The sequence below is a fragment of the Apteryx mantelli genome, chromosome 9 (assembly GCF_036417845.1).
Source record: "Apteryx mantelli isolate bAptMan1 chromosome 9, bAptMan1.hap1, whole genome shotgun sequence".
In the NCBI taxonomy this organism is placed as follows: Eukaryota; Metazoa; Chordata; class Aves; order Apterygiformes; family Apterygidae; genus Apteryx; species Apteryx mantelli.
Window position 1 is genome coordinate 1,870,699 of NC_089986.1, and position 24,957 is coordinate 1,895,655.

General features: G+C 41.7%; 1 protein-coding gene across 1 annotated transcript in view; it reads right to left on the reverse strand.

Annotated features, from left to right (window-relative positions):
- Window positions 1-24,957, reverse strand: part of PLCH1 (phospholipase C eta 1) — a 94,169-nt gene that overhangs the window by 56,856 nt on the left and 12,356 nt on the right. The window contains exon 2 of the mRNA XM_067301550.1: window positions 20,753-20,865. Coding sequence (XP_067157651.1) covers window positions 20,753-20,831 — 79 coding nt within the window. The 5' untranslated portion in view covers window positions 20,832-20,865. The remainder of the gene's footprint in view (window positions 1-20,752; window positions 20,866-24,957) is intronic.

The following is a 24,957-nucleotide window of genomic DNA, read 5'->3' on the forward strand; positions in this document are numbered from 1 at the left end:
AAGGCTTCTCCCCCTCCCCAAAACTAGAGAACCGTATGCAGTTAGACTATTATATTCTAAATAGCAAGGATGCTTTCGATGCTACCACAAAACTGTTCTCTAAATTTTCTGAGCTCTCATCATTCTATTTTGCAGTCATTGCTTCATCATGAACATGCTGTAACTTTGCCTTTACACTAATGCCATTAAAAGCCATTTACTTCCCTCCCCCCACAACCAGTGAGCATAGTTTACCTAAATCCCACAGAATGGCATTGATAGCTAGAACACCATGCAGCTTACCACTAATATCATCAAATTGTTGATCGGTGTTTTGTTACATAACAACCAAATAAACCGAGGATAACAAAGACCTCAGAGGCAGTGCTGAGGGAATCCACTGTCCTGAGTCAGGGCTGTTTTTAATAACCGCATTTCATATATTATGCCAGATTTGTATTTGCTCTGTAGAAATTCTTCCAACCTTTCACACAACTTTACTTTAAGCTTCTTGCGGGGGATTTAATCATAATCTCTGTAGAAGTCTGTGAATATGAGATGGACACTCTCTCACACTTTCACAGATCTCAATAAATCTTCAAGCAAGTTGGACACACTAGTAGGGATTCCAAATGTTGGTGATGTCAGTCCTTGGAAGGCCCACCTGAAAACAGCGCAGGTATTTCATTTCAGCCTTCAAGAAAGTAGAGAAGTCATAAAACAAACAGAGTGACCAGCAAAACACAGACTTTGACTACTCAAAACAATTGTTGTGAACAGTCTACAGTCAATGAAAATAATCAAATTAAATCTGAAAAACAACTTGTATTTGAGAATTCACTAAATACTAAGTAAACAAAAAAGGGGCAAAGCTTGAGACTCTGGTCTGGCTTTCAGACCAGGAAAAAAAAATATATATATATACCCCCCTATCAGCCTAATTTTAATTCTTATCAAGTCTAAGAACTGTCCGGTGTGGTTCTCTTAAAAAGAAGTTACTTGGGAGTGGTAACTTCTTGTTCCCAGAAGCTATGTTTATGAGTAATACCTATTTCATAGTAACTGTTGTTTCAGCCTACCATATTGAGATTACTGACTTTATGCTACTAGAACACAGATCAATTAAATCTTTTTCTTTTTTTTTTTCCATACACAAGTGGAAAGTTTTTGCTATATACTTTCTCTAACATAGACTTTGACAGTACTTAGTAGTTACCACTATCATTCTTACCGTGGTAGCACCCCAAGTCCCTCCCCAGTCTGAGGATCCCCCATTTTGGCAACTTGCAAAGCGACCAGAAGAATCAAGACAAGTCTGGCACCATAGTAAAATCCCAAAAGAGTTTTAATGATCCTTATTCATAAATCTTGTTCCTACAGTGGGATTACCTCCTAGAGAACATTATGTAATATAGAGAATGACTTGGTAGGACAGTGCCTCATTTACGGGGCCTATGATCCCTTTTGAGACCTGGACTTCAGTATAGCAACTGCAATGTGAGAGCACAGCCCCAACATTCAATGAATAATGCATGTTTTCCATCTCTGCTCAAGGATACCTGGCTCAGCAGACTTAGTTTTTATCTTCAAGAAATTAGCCCAGGTTTTCAGTTGAGCAGCTCTTTGGAGAACAACTGATAAACAACTCTTTCAGCAGGTTCATCCTCTCTGCAGTCCTTCTGGAAGCTTACACTGCAGAAGTATCCTGAGGTCCTGAATGGTCACAGATCTCTGAAACCCCAGCTTTAAGTCTCTTCCAGAAAGAAACACCTTCGACTAGGCACTGCCTGCCAACACGGAGCTAAGAGACTGACTGTGTAACAGCTTACTGGGGAAGGTTATTGCTATTGCTTCCTGAAACACAGCAAGTCTCTCTCCTTCCTTCAGAAGGATGGCATCACAGCTGCTTATTTTGAGAACTCTGGTGCCACTGCAGCCCAGGATATGACTGAGGACTAGTAGATTTTCCATCAGGACTGTAGAATTAGTCCTTTATCCACAGCGAAAGGCACAATCATTTAACCACATAGACAGCTAACTGTCAAAACACATTGTAACACCATTACAGCGAGCAAGGAAATGTAGATTCGTTAAGCAAACACTGCTTAACTTTCCACATCCTAATCCTCATTACTGCCCAAGGATCCCTTCACAGGGAGGGCAGAACAAGTGTTTACAATACCATAGAGCAAGTGGAAGAAGCAGCAAATGACAGGAAGAAATGGAGAATAGTTTCCACTACACCTACCAACAGAGATGAATGAACAGCTCTGCAAACACTGTTGTGACAGCCCCAGTGGTTTCAGGACAAGCAAAGGGCAGAGAGGCATTCGGCTTTTTTGGGCAGCATCCTCATACTGCCTTAAGGATAGACAAGGAGTGCAAGACATCACTCTGTGGATCTCTGGCCATGTCTCCAAGAAAAACTCCAGGTGTTCTCCTTAGCTGGGCACGCTTTTACTCAAGTAACAGAAAGACTGACAATAACACGCTCAAAGATCTGTTTAGTCACCTGTGCACACTCCTCAGTAGTGCTAAGCCAGGAGCTCCTCCTTTGAAGCCTCACAAAATGAAAGACATCCCAGGAGCTCTGTCTCTAGACAGAGATGCCACTGGGGGGGGGGGGGTGTCCACAAGCACTCTTCCTCCTCCAGAACCCCATGTCTGTCCTCCAAAAATAAATACATGAAGGAGGATCATAAGTCTGAGAACTCAGCACGTCTTGTTTTAAGCCTGCCTCCCTGTACTAAAGCATTAAATGTCATCTCAGTTCCTCGATCCTTTATGCACTATCCTGTATTTCACTGAAATACAACTCCGCCAGCAACATATTGTGCTGAGTCTTATCTGACTTTTCTTTCCAAATATGCCACTCTTAAACCTTACCCATCAACTTCTCAAAGAAAACAAAAACAGAAAAACCCCACCAGAATACACTTCATAGAGTTTGCTCCTGTCCCTATACAGGGCACACGCAGATGAAGAAAGTGATCCAGCTCCAACACAAACAGTGGAATTCTGTTGTCTGCAAATTCATCAGAAAACAGCAATGTATCAGGGCAATCTTGGCACCTATACAGCATCATACACTGGTGAGAGGAATAAGCCACAGGGCACAAGAGCAGCTGTAGCTGCTAGATAAACTGAGGGAAACAGCAGAAGACAGATCCACTTCACAGTATGACAAGTGCTTTCCAGGTCCTGGGTTATGGCAACTGTCGAGGTGGAAGGGGCACTGATTCCCCTCTAGACTGCAAATAAATCTAGACTGCAAATACACCTGGGGCTCAGTTAAAGATTTGGAGGGGAAAAACAGCCGAACTGAAGGCAGAGTTAATTAACCTTTAAAAGTAATTAATGAAGTCTATTGTTCAACTAATTACTTATATGAATCAGTGTTTTCACACTCCTCAGGAACAGTCATTTTGCTAAGGAAATCTACTCTGTTCACAAATTGCCCCAGTACAAGCCACTGACAGCAAGTCATCTGTTGACAAACAATGAACCGACAATCTCAAACACCAAAGTAATTGTATTAATGCAAATAAAATACTCATCTTTTTGTGCATTTGAGTTTTTACACTGACCAATATTTCTATTGGTGATACGTGACAAAGTCCCTAAGTGAGAAGTACCAATTTATTTCCTGAATGTTAGATTACTGTTGAGTCTATGGCTGGGTTTTCTGTCACTTAGATTAAAAAAAGTGTCACATAATTTTAAATTCTGTCAACCAAGCAGACTAACCAGCACACACAGATGCCTACATACTAACAGGCTGTCCTCTAAGATGCAAACTTCTTACATGACTACTTCAAAACATAAGATGGAGAAATAACACACGTTTTTCCCCTTACAGGTAAGATCAGTGTTGGGGGGGGGGGGGGGGGACGGGACGGGACACAAAACACCACTGTGAACTTTTCTCACAGCAAGCTCACTTTACCAAGCTCTGCTCTCTACCTAGGTAATAGAGACCAGGACATGGTCCACCTGGTAGGATGTTCTACCCACTGAGAAAATACAGTAGCAGAGATTAGTAAGAAAACACTACACTTACTTTTTTTTTGCCACATCATTTGAAAAAGGCAGTTCTTCACAATGAACTGCAAGTGCTGTTTCTATTTCACATGATCACTGTGTTCTGCAAATTTATTGAAACAAGGGTATATTTAATTCATAAGTATAAAAATGAATACTAAGTAGTTAACAAGCACGTAAGTTAATTTCTAGTTGATCTACCAAGTCCTTTACTCTGCAATATCTCACTCTGATATCTCACATGGAGATGAGCAGTGTTTAACATACAGCTCTAACATCCCTTGAAATCTCACTGGTATCATGGAAAGGACTCATCACTCCATAATGCTACCCTGCAGCTACAAGACACCACTCCCTCATTTTAGAGCAGCAGGTTGAGGGTTCACTTTTCCTCAGAGTAATACAAACAAACCCAGAGTCTTTAAAAGTTTCAGAGTTGCTTTGCGCATATACTAATTTATTGCAAGCATGTATAATGGTGTAATAGATTTAAAGCAAGTATTGCAACCAAACCTCTGGAAGCCTGAATTCTTTGCAGAAGGAGGTTGATGCTTTCAATACCCACTCAGAACAGCATGTTCCTCATCTTCTGAAGTTAATTCCAGCATATATCACTTACTATGCTAGGATCTATATTTAATACTTATTTTACAGGTGTTTGGACAGATTTAAAGATTCCAGAGTCCCAAAAAAGCACTAGTTACAGCCTTAAAAAGGCTCCCTGAGATGGTCCCTGTAAATGAAATACAATGTAATTAACTGCTTTTTCTCTATTTAAATGTAGTGACTGTAACCCTAGAGTTCTGCTAAGACGTAAGAAGAAAATAACTAGCAAGAAGTACTATGTGTCAGCCAAAGACCTAGACCCATTTACAAAGGGAAAACCCACACAGCTCCTCCCATACCATGCCCCCTAACTTTTTACCGCCATTGTATCTTTAAACACAAACATGCTTCCCACTCACAATGGTCAGCAGTCACACAGGAACTCGCAGCCAAACTGCTGGGAGGCAGAGAGCTTCTTCCTGCCCACACTCACTGCCAAGCACCAGTCACAGACAGCAAGCTAATGATGTATGCACAGCACCTGCTTGTAAAGTTACCGCTTTATCCAAGTACTAGCATACAAGCACTCTTACGTGCATTAACTGTACTAGGGCTGTGATCCTGCCATTATCAGTATTAACGCTGGCAGGCTGAAGTGATCACCAGCACGAATAAGGGGGAGATCAGGCTCTCAGCATTCTTCCACCATTCAAGCCTGTGAACTTATTCACCTATAAGACCTCCTCCAATACCTACAAAACATGACATTCAAAGTATCCAGAAGGGAAAACAACAATAATAATAAATCAAAGTCACTCATTTGTACCACACAACTGTGATCCCTATTCCTCAGTGCCTCCCTTTGTGTCACCACAAACATGTCAGGAAGTATGGGAGAAGCCCCTTTTCTTAACTACAAATGTTTTCAGCCCTTATGGTGACAAAGATGGAAAAGGCCCAGTGCTCCCTCCTACTTCCACTGTTCCTCTCATACACACCAGAATCCTCTGCCTCTCAAATCAGAACTAATTTTGGATGAACTCTAAGCTGGTAAGATAATAGAGGCAGGCTGTTTTCTTTTCAAACACATCTACTACATACATTTAAAAACCTAACTGACCTTCTCCCTGAGGGTCTCTGGAAGGATTGGTCACACAGCGCTACCGTCACCACACTTGTGTGCACACGACGACACTCCCGAAGCCCAGCTGTGTTCTCACACGTGCTGCTGCAGTGTCACTGGAGCAAGGGAAGCTGTGAAGCTGCAGCCCAGCGGAGGCTGGTCCTACGAAGCAGCACCATGCAGCACACCTGATACAAGGCGCACTGCATTGTATTCATTTATTCTATATCCTTTAACTGCCTTCACCCAGACAGAGAAATAGTAGCATTAATAACCAAAAAGAGATAAAAACAAATGCACGTTGGCCAGTTGTTATTATATTTGGCTAAGGAAAAGTAACTAAAAAGCTACCTCAAATAGAAATTCACCATCAACTGAATACTTCAGTATGAAATGTGTTTATCTATACATACGCATACATTTACAAGAGCTATAAAAGAGTAAACCAGTAAAACTTGATGCTTTTCTTCTAGGACTATTGGAAAAAAAAAAAATCCCTTCTAAAAAGCTAGCTCTTGTAAATTATTAAATGGGGACATATCTATTACCTTCCCTTTCTCAGAAAGCAGATGGAGTAACAACTGGTCTCCTTTACCTAACCATATGCATCAAAACTTAATGTAGAGTTGTGTGTAACAGAAACCTCCAAAATACAAACACAGTGTTTGGAACTGTAGCATACCAACTCCTTGACCTATTAGGCCGTTCCCTGAGAGGATATACAAATAACTTCTACTTTTTGTTCGTTTGTTTAATTAGGGAATGTTCCTGAAAATAGAGGCAGCTGTTTTATAAGAAACAGTCTGTTAAAAATATTTATCATCAAATAAAATCATCCATGCTAAATACAAAGAAGAAGAGTGAGCATATCAACCCCCAGTTACACCCTTAAAATTTTTTATCATGCTTCTTAGAGGGGGCAAAGAGATACTTCAAAGTATGATCCATATGATTTTTGGTGGCTTTATTTTAGATTAGGTTAATTCACTTTTTCTGAAAATTATAGTAAGAATAATATTGTTAGAAAATGTCTTCTGAACTATCCAGTTTAGGTATTTAGCAAAGAGCCGGCTTGTCTGTCTTTTCTAAGTTTTTCTTTAAAAGCACATAACCTAGCATCATTATTGATGGCAAGCATAATACAGAAATAATTTAACATTTCATGATTTCTCCCTCTCTTTCTATAGCATTTACTCTATGCCCACTTACAGGCTTAAACTAATTACTATTTTCCATCCATCACTGATTTAATTGAACAAAATCAGATATTATAAGTCAGAAATTACTAGAGAAAGTTATTCAAGATGTCTTCCTTTTTTGTATCCTTCTATTTGATAAGACTATCTTTCTCATCCAGTGTTGTTTGAGCAGAACTTTACATATCATTTGCATATATGTTACATTATTTAAGTGCTACTGGTAAAACAGAAACTCTTTTCCATGGAAAACTGTATGCATGGCAAAATGACCTGCAGATGAAGAGATCAGGACTATTCTTAAATTTATTACAAATATATTTGCTTTTAAGATAGCACAAGTACAGTTTGTCCATATCATAGTAGCAATATCTCACATACAAACACACGTTTTCATGGAGAAATGTACTTTCACATCAATACAAAAATACCAAATTTTCCTATTAAGTATTCAGTAGTATACACAAGATTTTTCATATTAATAATGCCCAAATATATGTAACTTACCAACCATGAAATATAAGGTATACATGATTTTTATATAAGCACTTCCAGAAATGTATGAACTCTTCCTACAGTAATTCCAAACACAAACATCCTTACCTTTTTCTGGACTTAAATTTTTATATACTTCAAGGTCTGCCATTAAATTTGTGAGTATTATGCATTATTGGCAAGAACAATGGAAATTCTCAGTGCAGGAAAGCCTCAATTTAATCTTCATGTCTCCAGAGATAAAACATCTGGAAAGCAATCCTTAGAAGTACAGAAGAACATTGCCAATGGTGTTCTTTGCGAGGAATGAGGAGATTTGTTATCCATAAAATGCAAAGACAGAAAAAATACAAATCCAGAGATAACACTAGACAACTTTCATCAAAACTGAAAAGCACAGCCTGATAGAAAAACTGGAAGCATCTGCTCTGTGCTGCTGCTGCTGTTGTGGGAATGCAGGAGCAGCGACTACTTTGGGTATGAGACATGCATGCATAGCGAAGCGATTCAAACGCTCCAGGCAGTAAGTGTGCGTAATGCCTGCGAAGAACAGCTCTTCAGGCAAGCGCGAGGAAACCCTTCTCGCACCTAGGGCAGTCAGTCACAAACCGATTACCATACTTCGGGTAAAGAAAGGGTGAGTGACGCAGGCTGAATGCAGGAGGAACAAAGAAAACACCCTCACTCCAGAGTAACTCCCAGCATCTGCAGCTACAGGATTCTGTGAAGTGGAAGGAGAGCGCCTCTGTGGACTGCACTCATTTTTTCCCAGGTTTTGTGTTTAGTCGAACATTTTTAAAGGTGAATTCACTTCTCACACATTCAAAGTAATGCATCACTGAAAGGCTGTAGTGTTTCTGTGACTCAGAACTCATCTGTCCCATCATCTCCTTCCATCTCTTTCACTAACTTGAACGGGAACAGCAAGTTTTCATATTCTGCAGAATCAGGCCAGTTAGAGTGCAAAGCGTGCAAAGGGTTTAGTCTGTGTATCACCAAATATTTGATTTTGTAAGAACAAGCAGTATGCTGTGAGATACTGAGCACTGACTTTCTGGTAGGCAACTATAAAAAATTACTATGCTATCGGCTAAATTTTGTGCTTATTTAAGCCAAGCCAATGCTACTGAAATCAGTCAGCGTGGCACAATGGGCAGAAACACTCAGACTTACATAAATTGCACTACTTATGATGGAGCCCAAGGGGGGACAGTGCTGGCAAGCACTGCAAGAATGAAGTAGGCTCCATCCATAATGCTTCACATCCTTGATTTATTCATTTTCCAATTGTTTCACTACTCAACTGGCTTTTACACAATGGCCTGTACACCAGTGCACCAGAGGAATCCCCAGCTGTATTCTCATCTCTCTGAGACACTGTCACAGCATCAAAACAGAGGGCAGAATTTGTCCAGTGCATGCTAGGAAGTAAAGCCACATGATAGACAGTGTGGCTGGAAAAGAAGAGCAGTTTTACGTGCTTTTAGAACTTAGACAGGAGACAAAATACAAGCGGAGTTGACATACATTTTAGTTATTTTGAGAAATCATTATTTCTTAGCTATTGCTAACACAAATAGAAAGGCTTTCTACAGTCAACACATCATGCTAGACTGCAGCACGCTAGAAGAAATACACTGACAATATCCAGCAACCACAAAACCAAGCTATAAAATGAACAAACCCACTGTAGGATCATTCTTAGGTGAACTCAAATTTTGTGCTTTGACAACACTTTCAGCTGAGGATGCCAGCATTCCTTAAAAGCCATGCTCTACAAAGAAGTGTCATTCATTCGCAGTTATAATGAGGGAAATGGAATAGCTACATTGACTATCTCATCATCAGTATCAGTTTGGAGCTCTTGGCTCCCTGTCCACTGTGGTAACCATGAGACAATTCTCCCTTTGCACAATAAATATGCACCCACACTACAAGTCCTCCCTGAACAATACTTTCCCAAGCTTAAAATGGTGGTCTCGCAAAAGTTAGGAACAGGACATATAAAAACCCATTACTTCATATTGTTCAACAGCTTCCAGAAGCTGCCAGGGGAAATTATTGGAGGTTTTTGACTGGATATTGAGAAGAATGCAGGAAAATTCCTAGCTTACTCTTAAAACTCTGCCATGTCCTCAACCCCTCTCACCACAGGAAAACAAAACAAAGAACACACACCAAAGGCAAAAAACAAAACCAAATGAAATGCCCATCTATTTTCCTGCCCAAAATAACAGTAAAAGCCTCAGAAACATGCAGCCTTCTGGGAGAGTTTCAGGGCAGTTTTATGGGGCACACTACAAAAAAAAAAAAAAAAAAAAAAAAAAAAAATCACACCTCAGTTCACAAGATTACTCTGCTAGATGGAGACATCACTCTAAGGTGTCAGATATAACTTGAACACCACATTTACATTCAGATGAATGTGTTATAATTGCAAGTCAAAGAAAAATGAAATAAGCTGTCAGCATTCTATAGTTTAATTCTTGATATATCAGACTGCACTGGGTAACATGTTATTAAATACTAATTACTGTATGTTCCTTACCTATCATTCCATTATTCATGATAGGAGCTACACACAAGCATCTTCTAACATGGAAGCTGCTCTGGAAGAAAGCCTGTGCAATTATGGATTGATGCATTACTCAATATTTTGTCTTTAAAAAAAGACTCATTTTTAAAACTGAAATACTTAAAAGCCATACTGTTTTAGAAACTAGACCATGTTATACAGGTTAGCCAGAACATTACAGCAAACAAATGAAGACTTCTACATAATTCAGTAGAAATGTGCCAAATGGTATGAGAAATACTTGTAGGTTTATTCAACTTCAAAAAAAGTCACCATGACAGTTCTTCCCTGACAAGCCAGGTTTTACATCCAATCCCTTGCCTTGTCAGTCAGAATGAAATCTGAAACTGCTGTGTCCTTGAAGACACACTAGATTAAAGCTTGATTAGAGCTGTCTGGAAAGGGAAAAGTCAAAAGCAACTAGTTCATTTTATACCATCTGACACTGTAGTTATATCTTATTTAAGCACAGGCTTTCCAGTTTGCTTTGTTTCCATGTACACATCCACTGTTCTAACAGAATCAAATGCTATTGCTAAGAATATTCCATGGAGCCAGAGCATGCAAAGATCTACCAAAATCGTATAAATCTGATGGCAAGAAGCACGTTTTCAGAATATATTTGATAAACATCAATGATCATTGTAAGACAACTGTCCATATTCTCAACAGCCAATACTGTTTCATAGGTATCATTCATGCAAGATAAGATTTGGCAGGAAAGACAACATCTTATTAAACTTGATGGTATGCCTGTTTTTCCTCAATACGCTTTCTGCCACATAAGCCCTTCCTTGTGTGACCTTTTTCAATGGCTTGCATGCCCAAAGGTTTGTTTTTTCAACTTTTTTAACTGATCTCATAAAAGATATTAACCCTCCTCCAAGTCTCATCTCACTGATAGCTTTTGACAATCCCAGCTACAAAAGCATCAACACTTATTAAAAAAAAAAATTTTCATTCACTCAAAATCCATCTCCCTAGACTAATGTCATTCTGAAATTTTTTTCCTTTGCTGTTCAAACAAATTTCCGCTATTAAACAACTGGAGTTATTTTGAGAGAGAAGGCAGTAAGTAAATCAAAGTACAAAGCAGGTAGTGCCAGAACAATATTCCTGGCGTTTCATTAAAAAGAAAGGGATTTAAAGCTTTCTTGTAATATCTGCAAACTCTAATTCTTCTCTTGAAAAACATATCTGTAACTATGTCTATACTTTAAAACACGTTGTAGTTCAGTTCACAATCTTTGGCTGAGATATAGGAAACACTGCAACTCCTGTGGACTGTATTGTGCCGAAAGCCATGCCAGAGGGGCAGAACGGCCCTGCCTTGCCTCAGGATATAGACACTAAAGCTAACGTTGTTCTTCAGGACTTTTACACTAGACAGCTGAGATGAAGGGACAACACTGGAAGCTGTGTTCTACATAAACCTTTGCAAAAGACAGACCAAACCTGCCACTGAGGCACTCCCAGCTCATCCTTGCAAGGGAGAAGGACCTGGGACAAGCCCACGGAAGAACAGCCAGCAGATATTACTGCAGCAAAACAGATAACTAACAGAATAGACTTAGACAGCTACAGGAATCACTACACACAGGCCTCTCCAGTGCTCTAGACAGCTCAAGTCTGTTGGACTACAAGGACAGCTGAAAACTCCCCTGAAAAAGAAAGGCAAATGCCTGTATGCCATCATACACACAGTAGCAAGTTCTGCCTTTATAAATCCAAACAGTAATTCCAAGGTAAAAATCCTGTCTCATACTTGTTGTTACACATTGGACTGAATGCAGAGAGATCACATGGGGCTATACCTGCAGTGTGATTCCATCTCCACGTGCTTACGAAGAGGCATATTACCAGAGCCACCAGCTGAACAGCCATCCACTTTGGAGGGCAGAGCAGCCAGTCTCCACCGGAGAACCAGCAGTGATGCAGCCCTGACCACGCTCTGAGGCCTCCAGGAGATTCCCTTCCCTCCCTTGCATTTACGATTGAAGAATACTTACTTTTATTGCCCAAACTGTTAGCCTTTGCCAAGTCGTCAGAAATGGAAGCCCAGTTTTTAAACATTAAAAATTGTACCTTAAAATGTCCTAGTAAAAAAACATGAACAGTGCAAATTCTGTACCAAAATATTAATTTAAAAATAAAAACATGGCTTAATTGTTTTGAAACTACAACATCAGAAGAATTTTAGTTTTCTGGTTGATCAGTTTTTTACTGTCAAAGTAGTTGGAAATTGGTACAAAGACTTATGCTCCTAAAGAGCAAGAAAAGCTGATTAGAGAACTTTTACCTCTGACAGTAAACAGTTAATGAAATAACAGATAACAAAATAACAACTTCATATCTATCATCTAAATTTAATCTTAGATCTAAACTGTAACACAATCTCCTCATTACAAGTTTGCTAGCAGTGAATAAAACATCTGCATCAGAAACTTGTCATTTTTAATCAAAGCTTTTATCAACTCTACCCATTGATATATGATTAATGAAGACACTGTTCTTTGAAGAGATGACAAATACTCAAAGATGGAAGGGGGAAAATACTCAGTATTAGAACAGTCTGATACAGTTACTTGAGACACATCCCACGCATGAAGTTTCCTTCTTTCACCTGAAGATGAAGCTAGTGATATACAGACTTCTAAAAAGCAGTTACATATTTAATGAAGCACAGAGGAAGTTTTTTAATACATTTCAGGCATTTTGATTATCTATGTAAATTTTAAAGTAATTTCCTTAATGCCTTTTTTCTCTATACATTTTTAGTTATGTCTGGTGTCTCAGAGAAAGAATGAACATACTCTAGATATCTCTCTACATAATCAAAATATAAAACAAAATACAAATTACTGCATTATTAACTTTTCCTGCTCTGCCATGCATTTTTTGTCTTAAGTTGAAGTTGAGCATTAAGATGCAAGTGTGAATTCTGCAGTCTATATCCAGCATCTTTGGCACTTTAGCCTCAAGCATAGGGCTTGCATGAGGGTTCAGCAGAACTAATTATAAAGCACTGCCCATCAGAAAATAAATAAATAAATAAATAAATAAAGCAAGCCTAACATATACGTGCAATTCTGCAAGGATTTAATATTGTTCCCCCCAAACGCTTGTACTCTAATCAGGCCATTTTACAGGATAAAAAGTAAAACATAATGAACATTTCTATAAATATAGCCTGTAATGCATTTTCTGTTCCCATTCATTGAACACAAAAGTTCAAGACCACTGAAGCAAAAAATCCTATAAGAGCTTGCACTAAAGGTCAGCTTCTCAAACTGGAAGGAATGGAAAAAGCACTAATAACACTTGTTGTAAGCAATCTCTCATGAAACTGTCCAAAACTGGTTGCGTAACAGCAGTAGGTGCACAACTAATAAAGGCAGTACAGAATGGCATCCATTACATTTGGAAAATCTTTGGGATGATTTCTCAAAATAAGTAATTGCCTTGGACTAAACATCTCTCCCTCCTTCCCTCCCCTCCTGATGTATTTAAGTAGGTAATTTGGAAGAACTTTTTGAAGCATGAGCTGGATATTCCTGACACAAGAGACTAGGAGCACTGGCAAGAAGCACACATCATCCAGGCCAGTGTTCAGTAATTTCCCCTGCAGGTTTGTTGGTGGCTGGTACAGACAACTCACTGCAGTGTCAGATGGCAAAATAATTATTGAAAATTCTTTTTTTAGTGCCAGCATGAGCTGGGTGTTTGAGCGGCCTATCTCAAAGAGCATTCCCTTTGAAGGCCTGGATCTAATGGGAGTATCTACATTGGGGGCAGCACTGAAGCATAGCTGAACTTCAGAGTGAAGGTCCTGTTCTTGCTGCTTTCATTTTCCCACAGAGAGAAGAAAGCATTATCACCACAATATTCTCCACCCATTGCTTCAGTAAGACACTAAAAGGCAGACATTTAAAGCCACTGATGTGCATAACATGTCTTAATACCTATCTACTTACAAACTTGGCCTTTGGTTCAGTACATCCAGTCATACTCTTTCAAAGGTGAGGTAATCAAGCAATCAACCCTTTTCCATTTATTACAGTTTGAATGTGGCAAGTTCCTGTGAAATAACCTTCCCTTCTATGGTTCTCATCCTAGATGCCAATACACTGTAATTACCCATTTCCAATGGTACGAGTTTGTTTTAATCTGAGATTACACTATGAATTGATAGTTTATCAATAGCAAATAAAAGATCAGTTGCAGGCACAGCTTTGTTCCCATTCCAGCACAAGAGCTAGTGGTTCTGCCCTAAATTCCTTTCATGCCATCCCCTGCCCTGCAGCATCACTAGGGGCGGCAAATAAGAGATCTCCCTTGCACCCAAGAAGTTCAGAAAAATCCTTTGCTTCCCCCAGATACTGCAAGTTTTCTATCCATATTCTTTTTTTCTTTTTTTTTTTAAACCCACTGCCCTCCCTCAAACATCCTCTCCCCAAATATATAGATAGATATACGCACACAGCGCTAGTATTTTTCACACATGCCAAATGGCTTCCAACATGAAGTTGAGGCCTGTTTTCTCCTCCTAAGGAAATTCAAGAGTCAGAATTTACCAAATAAGTACTGTCTTATCAGGCACATCATTAGTTATTTTCAATGACAGTGAAAGCAAATGTCAGGAAAGAGCAGAATGGAGAAAAAAATAGTATAGTGCTGCAAAAGTATGAAGAAAAGGTGCAAAAGTTACCAACTAAATAGGAACAAGCAATTAAGGAAAGTGTCCTAAGCCTCCTTTTTGTCTACATTATATAAAAATTAGGGACACCCAATGCAGAAGCCTTGCAGCAATGAAAATAAGTTCTGAAGCCAATTCCCACATAAGGTCAAAAGTATAAGGGGGAGAAAAAAAAAAAAAAAAAACAACACCACCCTTATCAGATGGAAAGTTAATAAATTCAGTGATCTGGATGCAACTTCTGGCTGGGGAAGCACTTAAGTTCCTGACTGGCAGATGCTGGAAGGGTATGTCACAGCAAGGATTATTGTTAGGTACACACCTCTCCCCCCCCAATATGCTTTTAGCCCCAAATATCTGCTAACAAAGTAGATGGATGTTTGGTCTGATAGCACAGCCATTCTTACATTGTTACTGCCAGCAAACAAATAAAATAGAATCCACTTTTCTACTATAAAAACCCTGGGGAAAAAAAAAAAAATCTTATTTCAAGCCTAGAGGCATGATGTACTTCGTATTTTGGCACTGTTTGTAGCAAGAAGAAAAAGAAAGTAGGTTCATCAAGTCCTGAGGGCTATTCTGAACATTATAATTGCTTATCTACTCTAAAGAAACTACTAAAATAGCTTAAACCCAGATCTGTCTTCAATTCGTTATTCTCTGTGTGCACACACAGTACTGTATCTTGCTGTTATTGAGGAAAACTGACATTTTTGCTTCTAGGCAGATAAGGCTCCCTAGAGTACAGGGCACAGCAGCAACCTCCACTTCTGTAACCAGAAATTTCAGACATAAGCAGATAAGAATTTTAATATCCTGCAAATGCAGCTATTAGCAGCTTTTCCTAATAAAATTAAAAAATGATGAGAAATCCTTAGGCAATTTTGACGTGTATAGTACTTGAGCATAACATGTATGAATGTTCAGTCATTACTTAAACACAGCCTGTCACACCTCCGTGGAAAGGCACATAGTTGTGTATCAATACTTGTTCTTGCTTAACACCACACATGTCTCAAAGCATCATTAAAATATGGTAGAAAGCAGTCTGATCTGAATGAGTTCAGCAGTCTTTTGCAGAATGGAACAGAAATATTCTGCTGTTTGTATTTGCTGTTCACTGTATGAGAACTGGGTAGGGACTGCTCAGGTTGGCTTCCAGCCTAGTGTTCACATTTCTCAGTGTATTACTTGCTACTAATTACATCTGCAACTTTAGAGCAGGAGCACAGATAGGATGCTTTAACAATGTCTCAAAACTTACTGACCTCCACCTCAAAACAAGTTAGCTTTTTTGTGCCTATTTATATACTTGTGGGCAGATTATATCTATTTATTCTTGTGCCAACCTTCCCCATCAGTTGCAACAAGCCTTTTTCCTCCCTTCACAAGGGCATTTATAGGCAGCAGTCACATCCCCCTTAAGACTCCTCTGGTGTCCTCTTACACAATACTCTAGCCTCCTCGCCACTTTTGCGGTCCTTTTCTCTGCATGTTTCCGAGTTCCCCTTCCTTGAATACAGCTGACCAGAACTGCCTCAGGTTGGGTCCTACATAACAGTGCAAACGCCTTCCTCATACTACATGACACTCAAAGATGGCATTTGCCTCCAACTATCGCATCACCTGGGCAAGGCACCATCCTCCTGTTACCACATCTGGTGTACTTCATCCACCACCTTCTTGCTTCCAGCTGATGGCCTCCCACATTGGAGCGGAAGTCTTTACTGCTCGCCTTCCAAATGAGGCTCTTTGGCATTCATATACATACAGGCAGCACGCACTCTGACAGTTCATACATTCAGTGCTAGCATCTCATTTGGATGTTTCTTCCAAGTTTCTAACAAAACAAGATGTCTAAATTGCTCCCAATAAACATAGGCTTTCAGCATCCTCATTTATAAAGTCCGCACAAGCTTCCTGTGTTTAAACACCTCAGCTGGAAGTGAGTAAACACCACATGTTCAAGTTCTTAAAGCAATGCAAGTCTCAAAGGTATGAAGAGGTTTTTTTTTTGCAATGCTTAAAGAAGAAGACAGGTAAGCAGCAAATTCTATATTGTATGTCCCTGCAGCCCTGAATTTCCAGTCCTGAAGTCCCTAGGGAGAGAGATGATCCTATGCTTTTTAAATAGTGGGATATTTTTACCTGGCCAGCTTGCATCTGGGGTGCAACAGTTCCTCCAGATTACAGGTTCAATTACAGGTAATAAACATGGTATTGTAATGAGAAAATTCCAGACATGCCCTATACAATTGAATTAGTCCATTGCTCTGAATGAAAGAGTACAATTTAGAAAATACGAGCAAGACTGAATTAATATGACATCCTACCAATAGCGGTCAAGTCCCTATTGACACCGACGTCTAAAAGGAAAGAGGGACAGAGGCCAAAAGATAAAATTGGAAACTAAAAGAGAGAATTAATTACAATTATGGAAATGCAGCTAGACAAAAGGTTGATATTTCTGAGAGAAGTCCAAAGGGGAACATAACTGGCATAAGTAACCAACACTAACGTGATATGTATGAAAGCCAACTTTCAGAACTGCCGAGACAAAATCAGCTATTTATTAAACATGTTGTGTCTTCTTTCTTTTTAGGTGATAACAGAATATTAGCATTCATAAATAACAGAAAAATAAGCTAATCAGCAGATTAAACTAGAATTAATAGACAGTAGAGCTGGACACATACAATCCAAATGCTGAAATGTTGGCAAATCACATGGGGCTGGATCACAGTACCCTCCCTGCTAACAAGCCCTTTCCCAAGTAGGGTTCACTTTAGATTTTCTTTCCTAGTTTCCCAGTGGCACAGTCAGAATTACTCCACTAGAAGCCAAGTCAAGAGGTCTAATAAAGAAAATACATCAGATGCATTTTTTCAGATTTTAAACAAGTAGAGTTTCCTTACACCTGCCAGGGCAAGTAGGGCCTCAGACACAGGTAAGTCCCTGTTCGGTTGCTCAGTATTCACTTAGCCATGTAAAGCCCAAAGTTCACCGTTCAGTCCCATTTGGTCTCTGGACAGAGGTGAGGAGAACAGGTCAAAAGGGGACAAACGCCCAGCCCACTCATTCCCACTTATCCCACCTGTGCAGTGCATCACCACTGCCATTCGTCTGGAGCTACAGGAACAAAAGGCTCCAAAAGGTATATCAACAAAAAGCTAACCCTTAAAAAGCTCCACCATCCCTTTTATCTATATCAGCTCAGTCTCATGGTAAAACAACTTCTCTCAGAAGTTTCAGGAGCAACATGCTAACTCCTGGGAACATGCACACGTCTTCTCACATCCTGGTGATGGGAACTGCCACCTGTTTTTGTTACTGTTCAACAGGGACTTTAGCTTCCTCTCTATAGGGAAACAGAGGGAAAGCAACTAACTGCAGTGTCTTGCTTAGGCTGAGGAGACAGAAGGCCAGAAGGATTTGGGGGGGGGGGGGGAACAGGCACAAAGGGATTAATCCTCTCTAGTTGTGAATGAAAGACAAATTAGGCCACAAAATCTTTCAGGTTTAGGATTTCTGCTAATTATGTTTTGTACTCTAACTGATTATCACTTTGCAGACTGATCCTTTAAATAGTTACTCACAGATTACTGGACTTCATGCTAATGGACAATTATCCAATGTTCTGTCTATCAGCAACAAAGATATTTTCCTGCTGTACTACAAAATACCACCTTCAGACACAGGGGATGGACCAGACTCTTCTCTCCCTTAATCTGGAATAGCAAGACTGCAAATAAACATCCAAAACATAACTGCTCCAGTTACACACTCATGTTAGGGAGCAGATCATTGCCTGGACAGAACCGCCATAGACAGGCATTTATCAAAATACTGCGAGAATGTTCAGACTCAGTCAAGGGGGACCTGGATGAAGTCACCTGGGACACAACTCTCTCCTTCCACAAAAATCAGATAACTCAGGAAGCAAGTGATCTCACTGAAATCAGTGGGACCTCATGAGTGGCCTGATAAATCCCTGTGGTAGTGAATGCCTTCCTCCTCCTCCTCAGTTTGCCTCTGCTCATAGGCAGAGCTCCTCTTGACCATGGGGCAGCAAGCCTCTATTTTCTGCTTTTCTATCCATGCTGCTGTTGAAATGCTCACCAGTACTAAAGAAGTCAGGCTAGACTGACCTAGAACACAGTGGATGCAACCACTGCTGATGGACTGCTTTACATCACCCTCATCCCTCTCCTCCAGCCCTGTGAAAGAGAAAGCCTTTCACCCACACAACAGCCCAGCTGTATTGAATCAATTGCTGGGGAGAAAGAACCAGCTGCTATTTAACTTGAGAAGCAGAACAGCTGTCTGGAGACAACAGATTTGTGAAATCCACCCCCCAATTTCAGTCACTTTTTCACTGAAACCCTGTAATTCCTGTGTTGCTCAGTCAGGGCTAAGTTTTACCTTCTATATTCCAGTTGCATTTGCTACTTAAATTGCAAGCTTTCATGCAGTAGGGATTACAACCTTCACTAAATTTTTGCAGCAGTAAACGTGCCCTTACTATTCAACACAGTATCTGGTATTACTGCCTAGAGCGTACTCTTCAGAAAACAATCACATACACCCTAACTGAAATCAACTGATGGATATTTTAATACAGTGTAGATTAATCTAAGATGGTGACTAATGGCATGATATACATAACTGACTAGATTCTTCACATAAAAATTTAAGGTAAACAGAAAACAGCTATGTTTGATGCCTCTACAATCCAGTTATTTATTTTATTATTACAGCTCTCCACAACTGCACCATAGTGCTGATTCATTAGTCGAGGTAAAGCCAGGCTCACACAAAGTTACACCTTCCTAGCTCTGCTGTGATTATTCCAGGAAATGCCTTCATTAAAACTGAGCAAGCCTTCCCAGTAGTGCCTGCCGCAAGTGTAACACACAGGTGAAGGCGCATGACAATGCAGCTGTCAGAGACAGACCAGAAAGCTATTAGTATTCTTCTAGTGTCCCAACCAGAACCAGTAGTGCCGAGGGAGAAGGATCAAGCAAACAACAATAACAAAAAGAAAACCCCCCCACACAACACAGGGAGAAACAGGTCATCTCTGAACAGGGTTTTGTTGGGAAGATGCACAAGTTGACAAATGATTTATCCTCTCACTACACCATCAGCTTCGCCAGTGCTGACATAACCACAGTGATCAAAGCATGTGAGCTGCAAACTTCTCTAGCTTCCTAAAAAAACATTGAAATACTCATCTGTTTCCAAAACAATCTTTAATTTATAGGCATTCTATCCTGCTGTTATTAAGAGCACCACAACTCTGCCCTAAGGTGAGTTTCTAATCACTGACTTCAAAGGGATTAAGGAATACAAGGTCTGGGCCTTAAGGAAACAGCATTAGAAAAATAATTCTGGGAGTAAGAGAGCTAGCCCTGCGCATTACCACCTGCAGGGGCTCTGCCAGGCACAAGGCGAGACTCCCTGATCCTGGCAGCTTTCACCAGCACAGAGGGGCCTAAAGCCACCCTGCAAAGAGAAACGTGTGTGGGTGAGGTACGCTCTCCTGTTAATAGATACAGCAAGTTTAAGAATATAAAGAGAGGTCCTGGAAAAGAAAGTATTTTACACCAAAATGCCTTCGGCATATTTTCCCGGCTTTGCTCTGGGTTCGATCAAGCCACCGCTGCGTCATCTGTGAGGGCAGGAGCAGGCACGACGGGCAGGGGGCTAAGCAGGGTCCGCCGCGACGCGGGCGTTTGCCCCAACGGCCGCCGCGGCCCCCCCTCAGGACTGGGGCTGCCTGGGCGGTGGGGGAGGGGTGGGAGCAGCGCGCCCCAACGGCCGCGCCGCGCGCCCGCCGCTTCCCGCCCAACGGCCGCGCCGCGCGCCCCAACGGCCGCCCGCTTCCCGCCCAACGGCCGCGCCGCGCGGTGCCACAGCGCCCCCTGGCGCCCCGGGCGCGGAGGGCCCGCGGATAAACCCGTTTTCGCGGCCGCGCTTTTTTTTTTAGGAACCGGCCGACCCGAGAGCGAGCCCGCGAGCGGCGAGGCAGGTGCGACTCCCGCAGGCCGGTGGCGTCCGGCACAGCGGCGGGAAACGCGAGAAGGTAACGCGCAGCTTACCGTGAAACGCGCCGTTGTCCACTAAAAAGTGCCTGCAGTACTGCAGACAACTTTTCTTATCCAGACTCCAGTAACTCATTGTAGGAAGACTTCGTGCTCAGCATCAAACTACCCTGCAAAATGAAGCAGAGTGTGGATAATTAAAAGATTACTTAATTTGCAAGAGGTGCACAACTGCTGCAGGCACTGTTGCAAAAGAGTATTTGAGTCCTTTATGCAAAATAGCGCATTAGCTCCATACAAAATATTACAACAAATGCGGCCTTCCACTCCCCGAGCACGCCCATCTCCAAGGACACACAGGCAGCTGAGGGGTGCAGGTAGACCACTTGCAACGAGCTCCACAAAGACTGTCAGCATCGCTTTAAACTAGCAAGTTTAAAGGTACTTAGGTGAGCTCCCCGTACTCCCTGGTCCCTGCACCAGGCAGGGGAACTTCTTGTTGTAATCAACATCCACAGCCCCACAGGCTACTGTGAGACCACGGAGAGATGATCAATGTAACCTATTTGTTTATTAAATATGGGACAGCATAAAAATAAACTGCAAACACCAACACCACAAAACAATACAAAAACAACGTAAATTCTCCCCAGTTAAGAAAACAAACAAACAACCCAAGCACACACACTCCTGGTGAATCAAGGGCAACAACCACCCAATTTCAAGACCACAGGATAGCGCTATGTGCGCACAGTGCCTCGAGCACTACCCTGCCTCCTCCTGCAGAGCCGGCACACACCTGCCCCTAGCACACACCACTCATTGCAGCTACAGATGAGCTCTCACCAGCACAGGCCGTTTATGAGCAGCACCTTTGGGGAGGCTGGTTACAACAGCCACATGAAATTAGTCTCCTTCAGCCCCCAGAGACCCCAATTTCGCACAGGGAAAAAGCGTTCCCATCTCAGAACTCCACTCACCAATTCTACACCATGCTAACGTACAGGATAAGTTGTCAAATTGCTTTACCATCTTTTCTCCCCCCCCGCTACATTCCCCAAACATTTACTGTGCATGTTTTTTAATCCAAGTTTTGAAGCTCTACCGAAGTGTTGCACTGTTTCTTTGCACTCAAAAAATATGAAGTTTGTCATCTGCTGGTTACTCATTACATGCACCACCTCCAGCAGCCAGCCAGATCAAAGAGGCCCTCCTTCCCCACAAATTAACCCAAGAAACAAAGCTGCAAGGATAAAAGCCATCTGTAGTAGCACTAAAAAGAACTTAATGGCACAGGCACAGAGTGAATGAACACTTCAGATGCTGCCAGAAGACAGATAAGATCCATCATCCAAATCACTAAGGAAAAAGCAAACATGTCAAAAAATGAGATAGCCTACAAGACCTCTCTGACAAGGGACACCAGGAGGTCTAAGTCTGTGCAAAACAAGCGCAAAGGGACAGCACAACTAATCTCCAATAGGGCCAAACAGAAAGAATGTGAGCAATGCCCTTATTAGTAAATTCAGTCAGGTGAGGGCACCCCAACACAGTGCCACGAGAGCAATGGGGAGCCTGAACACTCCCCCTCGATGGCCTTCTGAACCAAGCGTGTTTCTCAGGTGCCCACAGAAGTCCCCATTGCTGCTCCCAGGCATGATCCTCGTTCAGGCTCTCTCTTGCTCTTGGGCAAGTTGTGCAAGACTCGACAGAAGATCAATACCCCGGCCAGGACCGAGGCTCCCAGTACCATCACAGTATGAGTTTCGCCTCCAGTGCTAGCAGCATCAGGAACAAGCCCATCAGAATATTCATGGATAATTTGCCACAGATGCCACTATCAGTAAGTGCTCAGAATAGAGCGCAGTCTTTTCGGACGCAGGCCCCAGAGCTCTGTTAGGCCAAGTCCTCTGACCGCCAACTTTTCTTGGATCAGGCCAATAATATTTATAAACCAGTCAAAATGGAAAAACACAGCAAGCCAATGTAAAACAAAGACCAGCCAAATGAGGGGAATGTGAGTAGCTGAAGCCAGTCACGAACAATGAGGTGCCACACAATCACCCCTTCAGTGCTCGGGAGCATTTCCATCATGAGTTACCCACTGTTCCACTGCCACAACCCAGGACAATGGAAACAATTGGAACAATTATTTTCAGAGACCTAAACAGTGTAAGTTAACTCATTAATAAGCTGATGGTTATATCTCAAGACAAGGCTGTATTTGTTTGAGCCGTTTCATTGAATTCCCATTCAAAGAATTTCAGCCTTTTGTTTTGCAAGCTGGACCTTGCAAAAATGCATCCCATCCCAGCAGGGCTTATTGTGTACAGTCATGGTGAAGGCTAAGCAAACCAGCATTTCATACTTCTTTGATATTAGCTACTGGAAATACAAAAAAAAACGTGAACTCCTTGGTCTAGTGTTCTGACACAAATCCTTTCACTGTCTCCTCCTTCTCCCTTTTTTGTTTTGTGAAGTTCAAGCTTATTTTAACATTCAAGATACCCCTTCCTGTTGCAAGCCTGCTTTGATCTCCCACTGTATCTCCCTCCCACCTTCACTCTGATCATAACCCAGCTGCCTTCTTGCCCACACTTCCCACAAACAGCTCCCTCCTCCTTGCTTGCTGTCTTCATCAAAGCAAGCCACAGGCTGGCTGTAAGGACACTGCCGGTTCCTGTTCAAATCTCTTAAACCTGCTGCCAGGGTGTCATGTGGCAGAAGCCCCCAAACAGAACACCACAGCATACTTTAAACGCCAAGACTGCAGGTCTGCCGAAGAAAGCAGATATTTGGCTTGAGTGATTTCAAAACAAACAGACAAAAAAAAACCCACCCTGCATATTACACTTTGCATCTCTTCCTGAAGGACTATAAAATTCTCCAGGCAGGCATTACAATGTAACACCACAAGGTCAAATACCTTCCACTCTGCTGAAAGATAGCTTTTTGGTGAGGAGTCCAGAAATGAGAAATTGTCTTCTTCCTTTATTTAAAAGGGAGTCTTGTGATTCCATGAGCCACCTGCGAAGTTTGTTCTTTTCATCTAGCGCGCGCCTCTGAAGCCATCGCACTGATGAGGCTGTGTAAAGCCTCAGAAGAATACAGTCAAAATATTATGGTCTCCTCCCACTCCCCGGACACAGGTGTACGTCTATAACAGAAAAGTCAATGGGTAAAATCAAATGGCCTGTGAGAGCCTTGGCGGGAGACAGGAAATCCCTCCCTCTGTGCTCCCCTGAAGGGGTCTCAGCTATTTGGGAACACCTCTCAGCAGCTCCAGGGAATAACGGGGTACAAACAGCCAGGGCAAGCAGGGAGTTTCTCCATAGCTACAAACTCAGCAAGTGTCAAAGGCTTTGGATTTGTGTTTGCTTCTATGTGGGAAGTGCTAAGCATTCTGGCAAGGTTCCATTCCCGGAGACAAGATGGAAAGGTGTGCACACATTACTGGAACTAGTCCTGAAGAACTTCACAGGGATAAAAGGAAGGAAACCGCACAGGATTTCAGGGAAGGGGAAAAAAGCAGCAGAGAGAACAGCTGCTTGTGCACGAAGGAACATGCTTCTCTATTTTTCCATTGAGCAACCTGCCTAGGCTTTGTTTGTTTGTTTTTTTTTAACCTATTTAATCTCTTTACCCTCTGAAGTCTCTCCCAGGTTTGAAACTTCAATTTGTTTCTTCCTGTCAGAAGAGTCTTATAATCTAGAGCCAACCGCGGGAGAGTTCTTACACTGAATTCAAGGCTGCCTCCACCACATTGATTTGTGGTCAGATGCAGGGAGGATACTGTCTCTTAACAAGTGATGGAAACAGTAGCCCACAACTTCCTTTTGTATCACACACCTGAAGCCAGATTCCCTCAGGGTGCAGTGCACTGGTTTAAGCACACCATTTATCTCCTTTAAGGAGAGACTCCTCAGTAGGAGACCTGCTGCACTAGGCCCACACATCATCTCCCTTTTCCTTCAAGGCTATAGCACCCCTCAGGCCTTCTTTCAATTAAAATGCAATCTTTTCCTTACACCCAACCACCATACTCAGCTATAAGGAAAGAGAAGAATCTAGACTTTTCTCCTGCCAGGAAAATGCCTTTTTGGCTGTTAGAACTACCTGTGTGAGCTCATTCCCCATTCAGTGTGATGAGTTCTCCTTCAGCATTGAAGGCAAGATGGCTGATCTTGACGAGCCCAGAATTACAAGCTGTTTCTGGCATCCTTGGGAATGACCCCAGCCCCATCTCTACCTGGGAGCGCCAT